The sequence below is a fragment of the Podarcis raffonei genome, chromosome 18, assembly GCF_027172205.1.
Source record: "Podarcis raffonei isolate rPodRaf1 chromosome 18, rPodRaf1.pri, whole genome shotgun sequence".
Taxonomy (NCBI): domain Eukaryota; kingdom Metazoa; phylum Chordata; class Lepidosauria; order Squamata; family Lacertidae; genus Podarcis; species Podarcis raffonei.
The window spans coordinates 10,459,959-10,472,473 of NC_070619.1; the positions used below are offsets into that span (position 1 = coordinate 10,459,959).

At 50.9% G+C, this 12,515-nt stretch overlaps 1 protein-coding gene and 1 long non-coding RNA gene across 2 annotated transcripts in view; one reads left to right on the plus strand and one right to left on the minus strand.

The window, feature by feature from the left end:
* Positions 1–10,292, plus strand: part of ARID3A (AT-rich interaction domain 3A) — a 44,180-nt gene extending 33,888 nt beyond the window's left edge. Inside the window, exons 4-8 of the mRNA XM_053372312.1 lie at positions 1,457–1,640; positions 5,608–5,855; positions 6,463–6,768; positions 7,756–7,845; positions 9,865–10,292. Of these exons, the coding sequence (XP_053228287.1) occupies positions 1,457–1,640; positions 5,608–5,855; positions 6,463–6,768; positions 7,756–7,845; positions 9,865–10,031 (995 nt within the window). The 3' untranslated portion in view covers positions 10,032–10,292. The remainder of the gene's footprint in view (positions 1–1,456; positions 1,641–5,607; positions 5,856–6,462; positions 6,769–7,755; positions 7,846–9,864) is intronic.
* Positions 1,764–2,534, minus strand: LOC128405563 (uncharacterized). Its single transcript, XR_008328330.1, has 2 exons — positions 2,284–2,534; positions 1,764–1,950 (listed from the first exon to the last, which is right to left on the minus strand). It is a non-coding gene; the product is annotated as an uncharacterized LOC128405563 (long non-coding RNA).
* Positions 10,293–12,515: the final 2,223 nt, after the last annotated feature.

A 12,515-nucleotide genomic window follows, 5' to 3' on the forward strand; every position in this document is an offset into this window, starting at 1 on the left:
GGGCTGCCTTCAGGTGTCTCCTAAAAGTTCTTTATCTCCTTGAGACCTGATGCGCGCCACCACCGAGAAGGCCCTCTGCCTGGTTCCCTGGAACTTGGCTTCTCGCAGGGAGGCAACCGCCATAAGACCCTCAGAGGTGGACCCTGGTGTCCGGGCTGGACGATGGGGGTGGAGAGGCTCTTTCCAGGGTCATTTGCCCATGGACAAGCACAGGAAAATACATCTACCCCAAAATGCAGCGAGTGGCGGTCTACATTAATCCCTGCAATTCCTCCCTAATCCTTATAATTGTCTAATTATATCAGGAAGGGAACCTGCCCTTCTGATTTTGCCATTGCATGCCTGGTTCTGCCGGCGGAGACTGTGCCCCGCGGCTCAGAAACTCGAGGGGCGAGTCAAGGGAGCTGCCGGTTCGAATCCCGCCTCGTAACCCGAACTTGCTGGTCTGGCCCGTCATAGCAGCAGCAGTTGTAGTAAAAATAAAAACGAAGGGAACTTTTAAAGGCTTTGATGGAATCATTTCACAACAAGCTTCCAGGTGCGCAGCCTGGGAGTCATTTTGGACTCACAGCTGTCCATGGAGGCACAGGTCAATTCTGTGTCCAGGGCAGCTCCATCTGGTACACAGGATGAGACCCTCCCTGCCTGCGGACTGTCTCGCCAGAGTGGTGCATGCTCTGGTTATCTCCCGCTTGGACTACTTCCATGCGCTCTCCATGGGGCTACCTTTGAAGGTGACCCGGAAACTACAACTAATCCAGAATGTGGCAGCTAGACTGGGGACTGGGAGTGGAGACCACATAACACCGGTCCTGAAAGACCTACATTGGCTCCCAGGATGTTTCCGAGCACAATTCAAAGTGTTGGGGCTGACCTTGAAAGCCCTAAATGGCCCAGTAGACCTGAAGGAGCGTCTCCACCCCCATCATCCAGCCTGGACACCTGGGTCCATCTCCCAGGGCCTTCTGGCAGTTCCCTCCCTGCGAGAAGTGAGGTTACAGGGAACGAGGCAGAGGGCCTTCTCGGTGGTGGCGCCCGCCCTGTGGAGCGCCCTCCCACCAGATGTTAAAGAGAAAAATAACTACCAAACTTTTAGAAGGCAGCCCTGTTTAGGGAAGCTTTTAATGTTTAATAGGTTAGTGTTTTTTTGGAAGCTGCCCAGAGTGGCTGGGGAAACCCAGCCAGATGGGCGGGGTATAAATAATAAATTATTATTATTATTATTATTGGTCATGGATATTTTTAGCTGAGATTCCTCCATGGGCTACGATGAGCCCTGGAGGTCCCTTCCGATTCTGTGATTCCATGCCGAATTCGGTTGCCGCAGTCCTTTGGAGAGTTATCGGAAAGCACAGAGACTTTCGCCGCCGCCACGGTCAGCTTCAGCCAGTGAGCGAGGCTGCGATTTGGGCCCCGCCCAACTGCTATTTTTGTTCCTTTCTCTTTTTGTCTGCAGGGACGCCGGTCAACCGCATCCCCATCATGGCCAAGCAGGTCCTCGATCTGTACATGCTCTATGTCCTGGTGACCGAGAAGGGCGGCTTGGTGGAAGTGATCAACAAGAAGCTCTGGCGGGAAATCACCAAGGGGCTGAACCTGCCCACGTCCATCACCAGCGCGGCCTTCACCTTGCGCACTCAGTAAGTCTTGCCCCGCAACCCAAAACGGCCCCCGGGATGTTCCCAGGGGCCGGAGCTACCGCTTTAGGAAAGGGGCGCAGCTGCCGGTTCATAGTGGTGGTTTTCGCCCCGTGTGAAATTGTCATACAGTGGTGCCCCGCAAGACGAACGCCTTGCAAGACGGAAAACCCGCTAGACGAAAGGGTTTTCCGTTTTGGAGGCGCTTCGCAAAACGAATTTCCCTATGGGCTTCCTTCGCAAGACGAAAGCCCATAGGGAAATCTCCGGGACAGCAGGGAAGCGCAGCGCGTCTTCCCCACTGTCCTCGGACCTCCTCCGAAGGCTGGCGGTGGGGCGGAGAGACCTCCTCCCCCCGCCAGGCTTCGGAAGGCTGCTCCGAAGGCTGGCGGTGGGGCGGAGAGACCTTCTCCCCGCGCCAGGCTTTGGAAGGCTGCTCCGAAGGCTGGCGGTGGGGCGGAGAGACCTTCTCCCCGCGCCAGGCTTCGGAAGGCTGCTCCGAAGGCTGGCGGTGGGGCGGAGAGACCTTCTCCCCGCACCAGGCTTCGGAAGGCTGCTCCGAAGGCTGGCGGTGGGGCGGAGAGACCTTCTCCCCGCGCCAGGCTTCGGAAGGCTGCTCCGAAGGCTGGCGGTGGGGCGGAGAGACCTCCTCCCGCCGCCAGGCTTCGGAAGGCTGCTCCGAAGGCTGGCGGTGGGGCGGAGAGACCTTCTCCCCGCGCCAGCCTTCGGATGGCTGTCCTGAAGACTTGCGGTGGGAGGAGGGTTTTCCTCCCCACCGCCAACATTCAGAATGCTGTTCTGAATGTTGGCGGTGGGGAGGAAAAACCCTCCTCCCACCGCAAGCCCCGGGAACAGAGGAGAAGCGCTGCGCGCCTTCCCCTCTGTTCCCGGACCTGTCCTGAAGGCTTGCGGTGGGGAGAAAAGCCCTTCTCCGCACCGCCAGCCTGGCAAGCGGTCTGCATAGGAACGCATTAATTGATTTTCAATGCATTCCTATGGGAAACCGTGCTTCACAAGATGAAAAACTCGCAAGAAGAAAAAACTTGCGGAACGAATTAATTTCGTCTTGCGAGGCACCACTGTAATCTCAAATCCTGCATGGTTTTCTCTGTTGCAAAGCCGCAGACTAAGTGGTACCCAGAGTCCAGTTTTAAGAATTAAAGCTGTTTTTCGTTGATCTGCAATTATTATTTGAGCTGCCCGGGGCATATAGAATAATAATAATAATAATAATAATAATAATAATAATAATAATAATAAATTTTATTGATATCCCGTCCTCCCCAGCCGAACCCGGGCTCAGAGCGGCTAACATCAAATGTATAACACATTAACATAAAATCAGACAATCAGTTAAAATAGAAGACCAGTTCTTTTGACAATACAGTGGTACCTTGGGTTACATACGCTTCAGGTTACACACGCTTCAGGTTACAGACTCCGCTAACCCAGAAATAGTACCTCGAGTTAAGAACTTTGCTTCAGGATGAGAACAGAAATCGCGCAGCAGCAGCAGGAGGCCCCATTAGCTAAAGTGGTGCTTCAGGTTAAGAACAGTTTCAGGTTAAGAACGGACCTCCGGAATGAATTAAGTTCTTAACCCGAGGTACCACTGTATATCAAACCAGTACAGTGGTACCTCGGCTTAAGAACAGTCCGGTTTAAGAACAATTCGGTTTACGAACTCTGCAAAACCGGAAATAGTGTCCCGGTTTGAGAACTTTACCTCGGTCTGAAAATAGAAGCCGAACAGTGGAAGGGCACTGGCAGCGGGAGGCCTCAGGGAAAGTGCGCCTTGGTTTAAGAACAGTTTTGGTTTAAGAAGGTACTTCCGTTCTTAAGGTACCGCTGTAGAAGACCGGTTCTTTTGACAGTATATCAAACCGGTACAGTAGTACCTTGGTTCTCAAAACTTAATCCGTTCCAGAAGTCCGTTCCGAAACCAAAGCATTCCAAAACCAAGGCACGCTTACCCATAGAAAGGAATGCAAAACGGATTAATCCGTTCCAGGCTTTTAAAAACAATCCCTAAAACAGCAATTGAACATGGATTTTACTATCTGACGAGACCGTTGATCCATAAAATGAAAGCAATAAACAATGTACTGCGGTCAGACAATCAGTAGCTGGACTGGGTTCCACACAGTCACAAAACCAAAACCAAAAAGAGCCACAAAAACAAAAACACTAAATAGCACAAACAGACAGACCTCAGCGTAACACTCAAGTCGGAAGCATAACACTCAAAACGGAGCACGTTCGGTTTCCGAAAAAAGTTTGCAAACCGGAACGCTTCCTTCCGGGTTTGCAGTGTTTGGGTTCCAAGTTGTTTGAGTACCAAGGCGTTTGAGAACCAAGGTACCCCTGTATATCTCTATAGGATAGAGACATTATCTATAAACCTGGTGCCAAACGGCTCCTTTAAACCAGGATTGCGGCTGCCGAAATGGAAAGCCTCCATGCCCTTTTGGGACCGGAGAAAACGGAGATGGGAGGGCCGTCTTCAGAAATAAATAAATCTCAAGGACTGTGCTGCGGAAGACGGAGCGAGCTTCTTTTCTTCCGCTCTGGAGGGCAGGACTCTAACCCGTGGCTTCACGTCAGAAGGAAGGAGATTCCGACTCCACATTCGGCCGTGGGGTGGGAGGCAGTTTTCATCCTATTTTCTTTTGGGGGGGGGTTGTAATTCTTTAGGAAGGCTTACCGTATTTTTTGCTCTATAAGACTCACTTTTTCCCCTCCTAAAAAGTAAGGGGAAATGTGTGTGCGTCTTACGGAGCGAATGCAGGCTGCGCAGCTATCCCAGAAGCCAGAACAGCAAGAGTGATTGATGCTTTCGCTGCGCAGCGATCCCTCTTGCTGTTCTGGCTTCTGAGATTCAGAATATTTTTTTTCTTGTTTTCCTCCTCCAAAAACTTGTGGTCTGGTGCGTCTTATAGAGCGAAAAATACGGTAGTTTCCAGTGGATCAAGGGTGCTTTGGGAATAAATTTACGTATAATTCTATATGGAGACGCACCCTTGAATTTTTGAAAGCAGGGGAATGGGCTCATTCTGACTCCTTTCTTCCCCTTCTCTCTCACTCTTTCTCTTTCTCTCCCCTTCTTCCTTCTCTCCCATTCGCTGCCCCCACCTATTACATCCACCCTAATCAAGGCTAAAGTTAATTAGTCTGGAATTCAGATGACCAGGTGGTGGAAAAAGGATTTGTGGGTGGGGAGGGAGGGGTGGACCGGGGGGGGGAGGTGAGTGTGTGGAAAGCTGTTAACTCCTTCGTAGCTGTAAACCCGACTTTCTTTCCCTTAAAAAAAGAAGCAGCCTCTTGCCTGTTGTTAAATGCTGCTAGAAAATTCGAAAAAGCACTGATTTTCTCCTGTGAAAATAGGGAGATCCTATTCCATCCCCTCCAATGTTTCTCCTGTGAAAATAGGGACGTCCTATTCCATCCCCTCCAACGTTTCTCCCCTGAAAATAGGGACGTCCTATTCCATCCCCTAATAGGGACGTCCTTTTCCATCCCCTCCAACGTTTCTCCCCTGAAAATAGGGACGTCCTATTCCATCCCCTCCAACGTTTCTCCCCTGAAAATAGGGACGTCCTATTCCATCCCCTCCAACGTTTCTCCCCTGAAAATAGGGACGCCCTATTCCATCCCCTCCAACGTTTCTCCCCTGGAAATAGAGACGTCCTATTCCATCCCCTCCAACGTTTCTCCCGTGAAAATAGGGACGTCCTTTTCCATCCCCTCCGTTTCTCCCGTGAAAATAGGGATGTCCTATTCCATCCCCTCCAATGTTTCTCCCCTGAAAATAGGAACGTCCTGTTCCATCCCCTCCAACGTTTCGCCCGTGAAAATAGGGACGTCCTATTCCACTGGAATAGGGGGCCAACTCTGCCCATCTTGGCAGCGTGCGTTGAATCGAACAAAGAGCGAATGGTTGATTTCTCTGTGTGTCTTTTTCCTTGGAAAGGTACATGAAGTATTTGTACCCCTACGAGTGTGAGAAGAGAGGTCTGAGCAACCCCAATGAGTTGCAAGCCGCCATTGACAGCAACCGCCGTGAGGGTCGCCGGCAAGGCTTCAGCGGCTCAATCTTCACGTACTCGCCCAGCGGCACCCATGGCATGCTGTCCTCGCCCAAGCTCCAAGTGCCAACGCTGGGGTTGCCGTCGACCACTAATGGCAGCTCCTTGGCCTCCGTCCCGAAAATCAAAAAAGGTACGGCAGCCGATTGCCTCGTGCGTTTGGTTCCGCACACGTTTTGTGCCCCTCTCTTCAACCTAAAAGGTCTCCCGGGTTGGCTTAAAAAGGTAAAGGGACCCCTGACCGTTAGGTCCAGTCGTGACCAACTCTGGGGTTGAGGCGCTCATCTCGCTTTACTGGCCGAAGGAGCCGGCGTACAGCTTCTGGGTCATGTGGCCAGCAGGACTGAGCCGCTTCTGGCGAACCAGAGCAGCGCACGGAAATGCCGTTTACCTTCCTGACGCAGTGGTACCTATTTATCTACTTGTACTGGCGTGCTTTCAAACTGCTAGGTTGGCAGGAGCAGGGACCGAGCAACAGGAGCTCACCCCGTCAAAGTGCAAGTAGGGTCCCTTTACCTTTTCTATCTGAACGATAGACTTGGTCATTTGAATGCCCTTTTTGCTGTCTTTTTATTTGTCTGTATTGCTTGCTTTATGTTGCTATGGCCGTTGGCTAATGCGAATATCTATCTCAAAAAACAAAACAAAATCTCCCTGTCTCGCTCCCTCCGTCTCACCTGTTTGCACCTCTTGCGCTAAAGGAGCTTTCCTTTTTGTTGTTGTTCTTGCAACCCCTGCAGAGGAGGAGACGGCCATCCCCATCAGTGTGCCCGGCCGCCTGCCCGTCTCGCTGGCGGGCCACCCGGCCATCACGGCCCAAGCCGTCCAAGCGGCGGCGGCCCAGGCGGCGGCGGTGGCTCAGGCCGCAGCGCTGGAGCACCTGCGGGAGAAGTTGGAGTCCGGGGAGCCGCCGGAGAAGAAGATTGCTCTCGTGACGGACGAGCAGCAGCGGTTGATGCAGAGGGCCCTCCAGCAGAATCTTCTGGCCATGACTGCTCAGCTCCCCATGAGTATCCGCATCAACAGCCAAGGGACGCGCTCGCCAGGTATCCTTGGTCTCTGGCCATGCCCAGATGGAGGTTAGAGAGAACAATCTTGAAAGACCTCCATTGGCTCCCAGGACGTTTCCGAGCACAATTCAAAGGGTTGGTGCTGACCTTGAAAGCCCCAAACGGCCCAGTAGACCTGAAGGAGCGTCTCCACCTCCATCGTTCTGCCCGGACACTGAGGTCCAGCGCCGAGGACCTTCTGGCGGTTCCCTCCCTGCGAGAAGCCAAGTTACAGGGAACCAGGCAGAGGGCCTTCTTGGTGGTGGCGCCCGCCCTGTGGAACGCCCTCCCACCAGATGTCAAAGAGAACAACAACTACCAAACTTGTAGAAGACATCTGAAGGCAGCCCTGTTTAGGGAAGCTTTTAATGTTTGATGTATTACAGTATTTTAATATTTTTTTGAGTGGCCAGGGAAGCCCAGCCAGCTGGGCGGTCTATAAATGATAAATTATTATTATTATTATATAATGATCTGTGTGTGGGCATTAGGCACCTTTAAAGATAAAGGTAAAGGGACCCCTGACCATTAGTCCAGTCGCGGCCAACTCTGGGGTTGCGGCGCTCATCTCGCTTTACTGGCCGAGGGAGCCGGCGTACAGCTTCCGGGTCATGTGGCCAGCAGGACTAAGCCGCTTCTGGCGAACCAGAGCAGTGCACGGAAACGCCGTTTACCTTCCCGCCGGAGCGGTACCTATTTATCTACTTGCACTTTGACATGCTTTCGAACTGCTAGGTGGGCAGGAGCAGGGACCGAGCAACGGGAGCTCACCCCGTCGCGGGGATTTGAACCGCCGACCTTCTGATCGGCAAGTCCTAGGCTCTGTAGTTTAACCCACAGCGCCACCCACGTCCCTTAGGCACCTGTGCAGGTGTGGAAATTTGCATGTCTTCCCCCGCCCACTTTTGCCCCTGGCCCCGCCCCCGGAAGGGAAACGGCTATCTGCCTGCCTCCGTCTTACCCCCCTCCTTTTTTGCCTTCCAGAAAACCGCCAAGACTCCGCCATGAATTTGGCCACCAACGGGACGAACAGCATCAACATGTCGGTTGAGCTCAACGGCATCGTTTATACAGGTAAACCCGGTTGAAGGTGCCTCGGAAAGGAGGTTTCGGACAGCCTCAGAAAACCAGTATTTTTTTTAAAAAAATCATTTTTATTGATTTTCCAATAAAAACCATCCAATTCATATATCCAATCATACTACTACTTCAAATAAGGGACACTTGACAGCTATGCAACAAATCGAAATATTTAAACTGTATTATTATTATTATTATTATTATTATTATTATTATTATTATTATCTGCAGTGTCAAAGTACATAAATGCAGCTCTGCTGCAAAGGGATAGTAAAGTTAGTAAGTCATGCAAATGTTCCCTTTGCAAATAATAAAACTATAAATATAAAAATGGAAGCATTCTGCATCTGTGAGTTGCATCGCTATTGAGAATCAAAGCTGAATGTAGTCTTAATTGAGCCAGAATTTGCTTGTACTAGGGACACCACATGCCTCAATGTTTGTATAATAAATAAAATTCCTTTTTTTAATGGTAACGCAAGCTCTGCCCTTTTCCGGGAGGGCAATTTGCCAACTCTCTGAATCCAAATTACTAAGATTAAAGAAGGTCTTCCAGGTTTTGGCAGTGCAGCCCTGGGCCCCTGTTAAGAGATTAAAAATAAGCTCTTAACTTTTCAAATCCACAAGCAGGTTCAAGAGCGCCTGGTGGAAAAATGGCACCCTAGTTTGCTTATACAGTGGTACCTCAGGTTAAGTTATTCGTTCTGGAGGTCCGTTCTTAACCTGAAACTCTTCTTAACCTGAAGCACCACTTTAGCTAATGGGGCCTCCTGCTGCCACCGTGCGATTTCTGTTCTCATCCTGAAGCAAAGTTCTTAACCCGAGGTACTATTTCTGGGTTAGCGGAGTCTGTAACCTGAAGCGTATGTAACCTGAGGTACCACTGTAGTTGCCAGGGAAATCTCAGCAAAACGCCTTGCTCCAAAATTCATCCGCCTTTGAGCAGCTCCACCACAAAAGCTGATAGGTGCCATCTAAGGGTTGGAAACGTGTTTGCATGCGAGGCAAATGAGCCATTCCCCTCCCCTTCTTTAGCATCTGTTGCGATGGGTGGAAACCCAATTGCAGAACCCATATTTCTCACTGCATAATAAAATTGCAAGGGACGTGGGTGGCGCTGTGGATTAAACCACAGAGCCTAGGACTTGCCGATCAGAAGGTCGGCGGTTCAAATACCCGTGACAGAGTGAGCTCCCGTTGCTCGGTCCCTGCTCCTGCCAACCTAGCAGTTCAAAAGCATGTCAAAGTAGATCAATAGGTACCGCTGTGGCGGGAAGGTAAACGACATTTCCGTGCGCTGCTCTGGTTCGCCAGAAGTGGCTCAGTCCTGCTGGCCACATGACCCGGAAGCTGTACGCCAGCTCCCTCAGCCAGTAAAGCGAGATGAGCGACGCAACCCCAGAGTCAGTCACGACTGGACCTCCGAGCTCCTCTCAAAGTGATTGCTGAAAGGCGGCAGCCCTGGCTTTTGTAGGGTCTAATTATTATTATTATTATTATTATTATTATTATTATTATTATTATTAAATACCCCGCCCATCTGGCTAGGTTTCCCCAGCCACTCTGGGCGGCTTCCAACAGAGTATTAAAATACAATAATCTATTAAACATTAAAAGCTTCCCTAAACAGGGCTGCCTTCAGATGTCTTCTAAAAGTCTGGTAGTTGTTTATCTCCTTGACGTCTGATGGGAGGGTGTTCCACAGGGCGGGCGCCACCACCGAGAAGGCCCTCTGCCTGGTTCCCTGTAACCTCACTTCTCGCAGGGAGGGAACCGCCAGGAGGCCCTCAGAGCTGGACCTCCGTGTCCGGGCAGAACGATGGAGGTGGAGACGCTCCTTCAGATATACTGGGCCATTTAGGGCTTTAAAGGTCAGCCCCAACACTTTGAATTGTGCTCAGAAACATCTGATGCAACCGGGATTAAGGGACCAGTCGGGTGTTTAGGTTGGGGAGAAGGAACGGGTGCAGGGTTCCAGTGGCCCACCAAGTTTCTTCTTCTTCCATCCTCCAGGTGTGTTGTTCGCCCAAACTCCAGGGCCGTCGTCCTCCCTCAGCAAAGGAAACTCCAACAGCGGCCGCGGCGGTTCGCAGGGCGCGCCGGCCGCCGCCGCCAGCACCCCGCAGACTCCTTTCCCCGCCGCGCCGATGTCTACCTCAACCAATTCCTCGTCGCCTTAAGGAAACCCTCCCCGCTGCTCCTCTTCGTCCTGCCAAAGTCGAAAGCCCCCTCCCGGTGACGCTCGGTTGACGAGAAAAGATCCCCGGTTTGGACCCTTTTCCGCCTGTCTGGACGGGGATTTCCTGGGGGCGTTTTTCCGGAGAGAGGGGAGAGATGGACCCGCACACGCCTTGTTTGTTTCCGGGGGGCGAGGGGGGTCTTGAAGGCGCCATCTTCTGTCCCCAAATCCCCCCCAAAAATAAAGGAACCTCTTTGCCATTGCTGCAGGGAGATTGTTTTGATACTGCCCCAACCAATTTCAGCTTGGCACCAAAATAACCAAACCTTTGTTGGGGGATAAGGATGGGGGAGCCACTGGGTCCTAATCTCTCCCTTCTCTTTCTCGCCCCTCTTCCACCAAATATCTTCCCCAATGCCCAGCATTAAAGATACCAAATAGAAGAACCAAAAAACGAAAACAAAGAAAGCTTTTTCAGCCTGGATTTTGGAGGGCAGGGGGTGGCGCGTGGAGCATCGATGATTTCTGAGCCAGATGGAAAACACTGTGTGGTTTTAGCTCTTTTTGTTTTTTTGACGTAATGCATTGTAGACACAGAACTCCTTACCTCATGCGAACTCACACTTTTGCACTGTGTGTTATTGTTATTTTTATTTTTTAGGGGGCGGGGGCGGGGATACAGCTCTCGTCAGGCGGTTTCAGGGTGCAGGGTGGTCTCAGAACGAAATCCTTTTTTTAAGCCGCACCCCAAACAGCATTTACAAAAGGGGGCGGGGGGGAAAGGGCGGTGGGAAAGCTTTTAGCTATTGCGTTTTTGTTTTCTTTCCTTTTTTACAAAAAACAACAACCGCTCTCGAAACATATATAAGGAAAATTCAGGGGTGTGTGTGTAAATAGAAACTTCTTTTGTTTTTGGAATACGATTCTCAACAGACAACCAAAAAAGAAAAAGCGAAAGCAGATCTATAGAGCAAATTCTGTAAGTTTTTATTTTGGCGGTTATCCTCTTAACGCGTGTTGCTTCAGGTGTGTTTTCCGATGACGATACGGCTGCACTTTTCCTCCCCAAATCTTTTCGTGTAACACTGGCAGGGGCTTTTTTTGCGGGTAGGTTCTCGGGGAAAATTGTCTTTGACGAACGAGCTCAGGTGGTTTTTTTTCTACATATTGGGGTGGGTCGGGGGGGCGCGGCGCAAGCGATCGCTTTGGGATTTCACAGGACGATATTTTTGTACGGAGATTTCTTTGCATGGAAATTGGAGGATCGGATGGGGCAGCCTTCCTGCGTCTTAGCGCTTTGCTCCCCTGACCCTCAAACATTGCTCCTTTTGCGATGGCAAGACAACAACTCCAGCCCCAAATAATTTAAAAACCACAGCATTAACCTCTGCAAAGTCTGTGGGGCTTGACGTTTCTCCAACACCCAGGAAAACTGGGGACCTCAGGCGTCCCCATTTCCAGGAACGAAACCTTTTTTTTTAACATCGCATCCTCCGTGTGCATTTGAATCGCGTGGCTTCCCTGCATATAATCCCGGGAAACGTAGTTTGCAGAGGGTGCTGGAGACCTCAGACGTCGGACTGGATTTTGCCAGGACGAAACCGTTTTTTTAACTTAGCTTCCAGACGTCGCATCTTCCATGTGCATTTGAAGTGCGGGGCTTCCTTGCAAATAATCCGGGAAACACAGTTTGCAGAGGGCGCCAGGTTGCAGTTCTTTCAGATTTACCGCAACGGTGCGTTGCTGAGGAGTAGCGTGGCAAGCTGGGGGTTTGGGCGAAGTTTTGGGGGTGCAATTGGCGGAGAGGATAAAATTTGGGGTTGTGGTTTTCTTTTCCCCTGCTCCCTCCAAACTCATTTGTGGTTTCCTTTGAATATAGGGACCGGGTAAGGGGGCGCATTCTTGACTTTGGCAGGAATCAGAGAGGTTGTGGGTCTCGCTTCCTGCAGAACCAGGCGGGGGGAAGCCCACCATTTCGGATGCAGACGAAGAGGGGATCCAAATATTTGCGGCTAGCCGCCAGAAAACCCCCTCGACTTAACGACGACAGTTTGTTGTGTTGGCATATCTACCTCATCATACCCCTTTCTCCTCCTTTCCAGTTCCCCCCGGGGTGGGCAGATTGGAGAGGATTCTTGAATCAGAACATCTTCCCCACCACCACCAATGTCTTCTCTTTGCCGGACCCCCTCCCGGGAAATATTTCTAGAAATTCAGTTTTCCTTTAACGGAACGCAGCAAAACGCTCAAAGTAAACAACTACTACTAACATGGGCTCTCAAAACATCTATCCATCACTCCCTTGTCCTCTCATGTGCTGGTTTTAATTTCTTAACTGGGGTTTGGGGGGCTGGGAGAAGAAGACCACTGGGCCCCCCTCAACAAAACAGATTATTGTGCCCCTAAAGGAGACCCCATTTTGATCCAGTCCTGTTTTGTTTCAGCCGGCACCATTAAGCGGACGGTTCCTTTCTGGAACGAACTA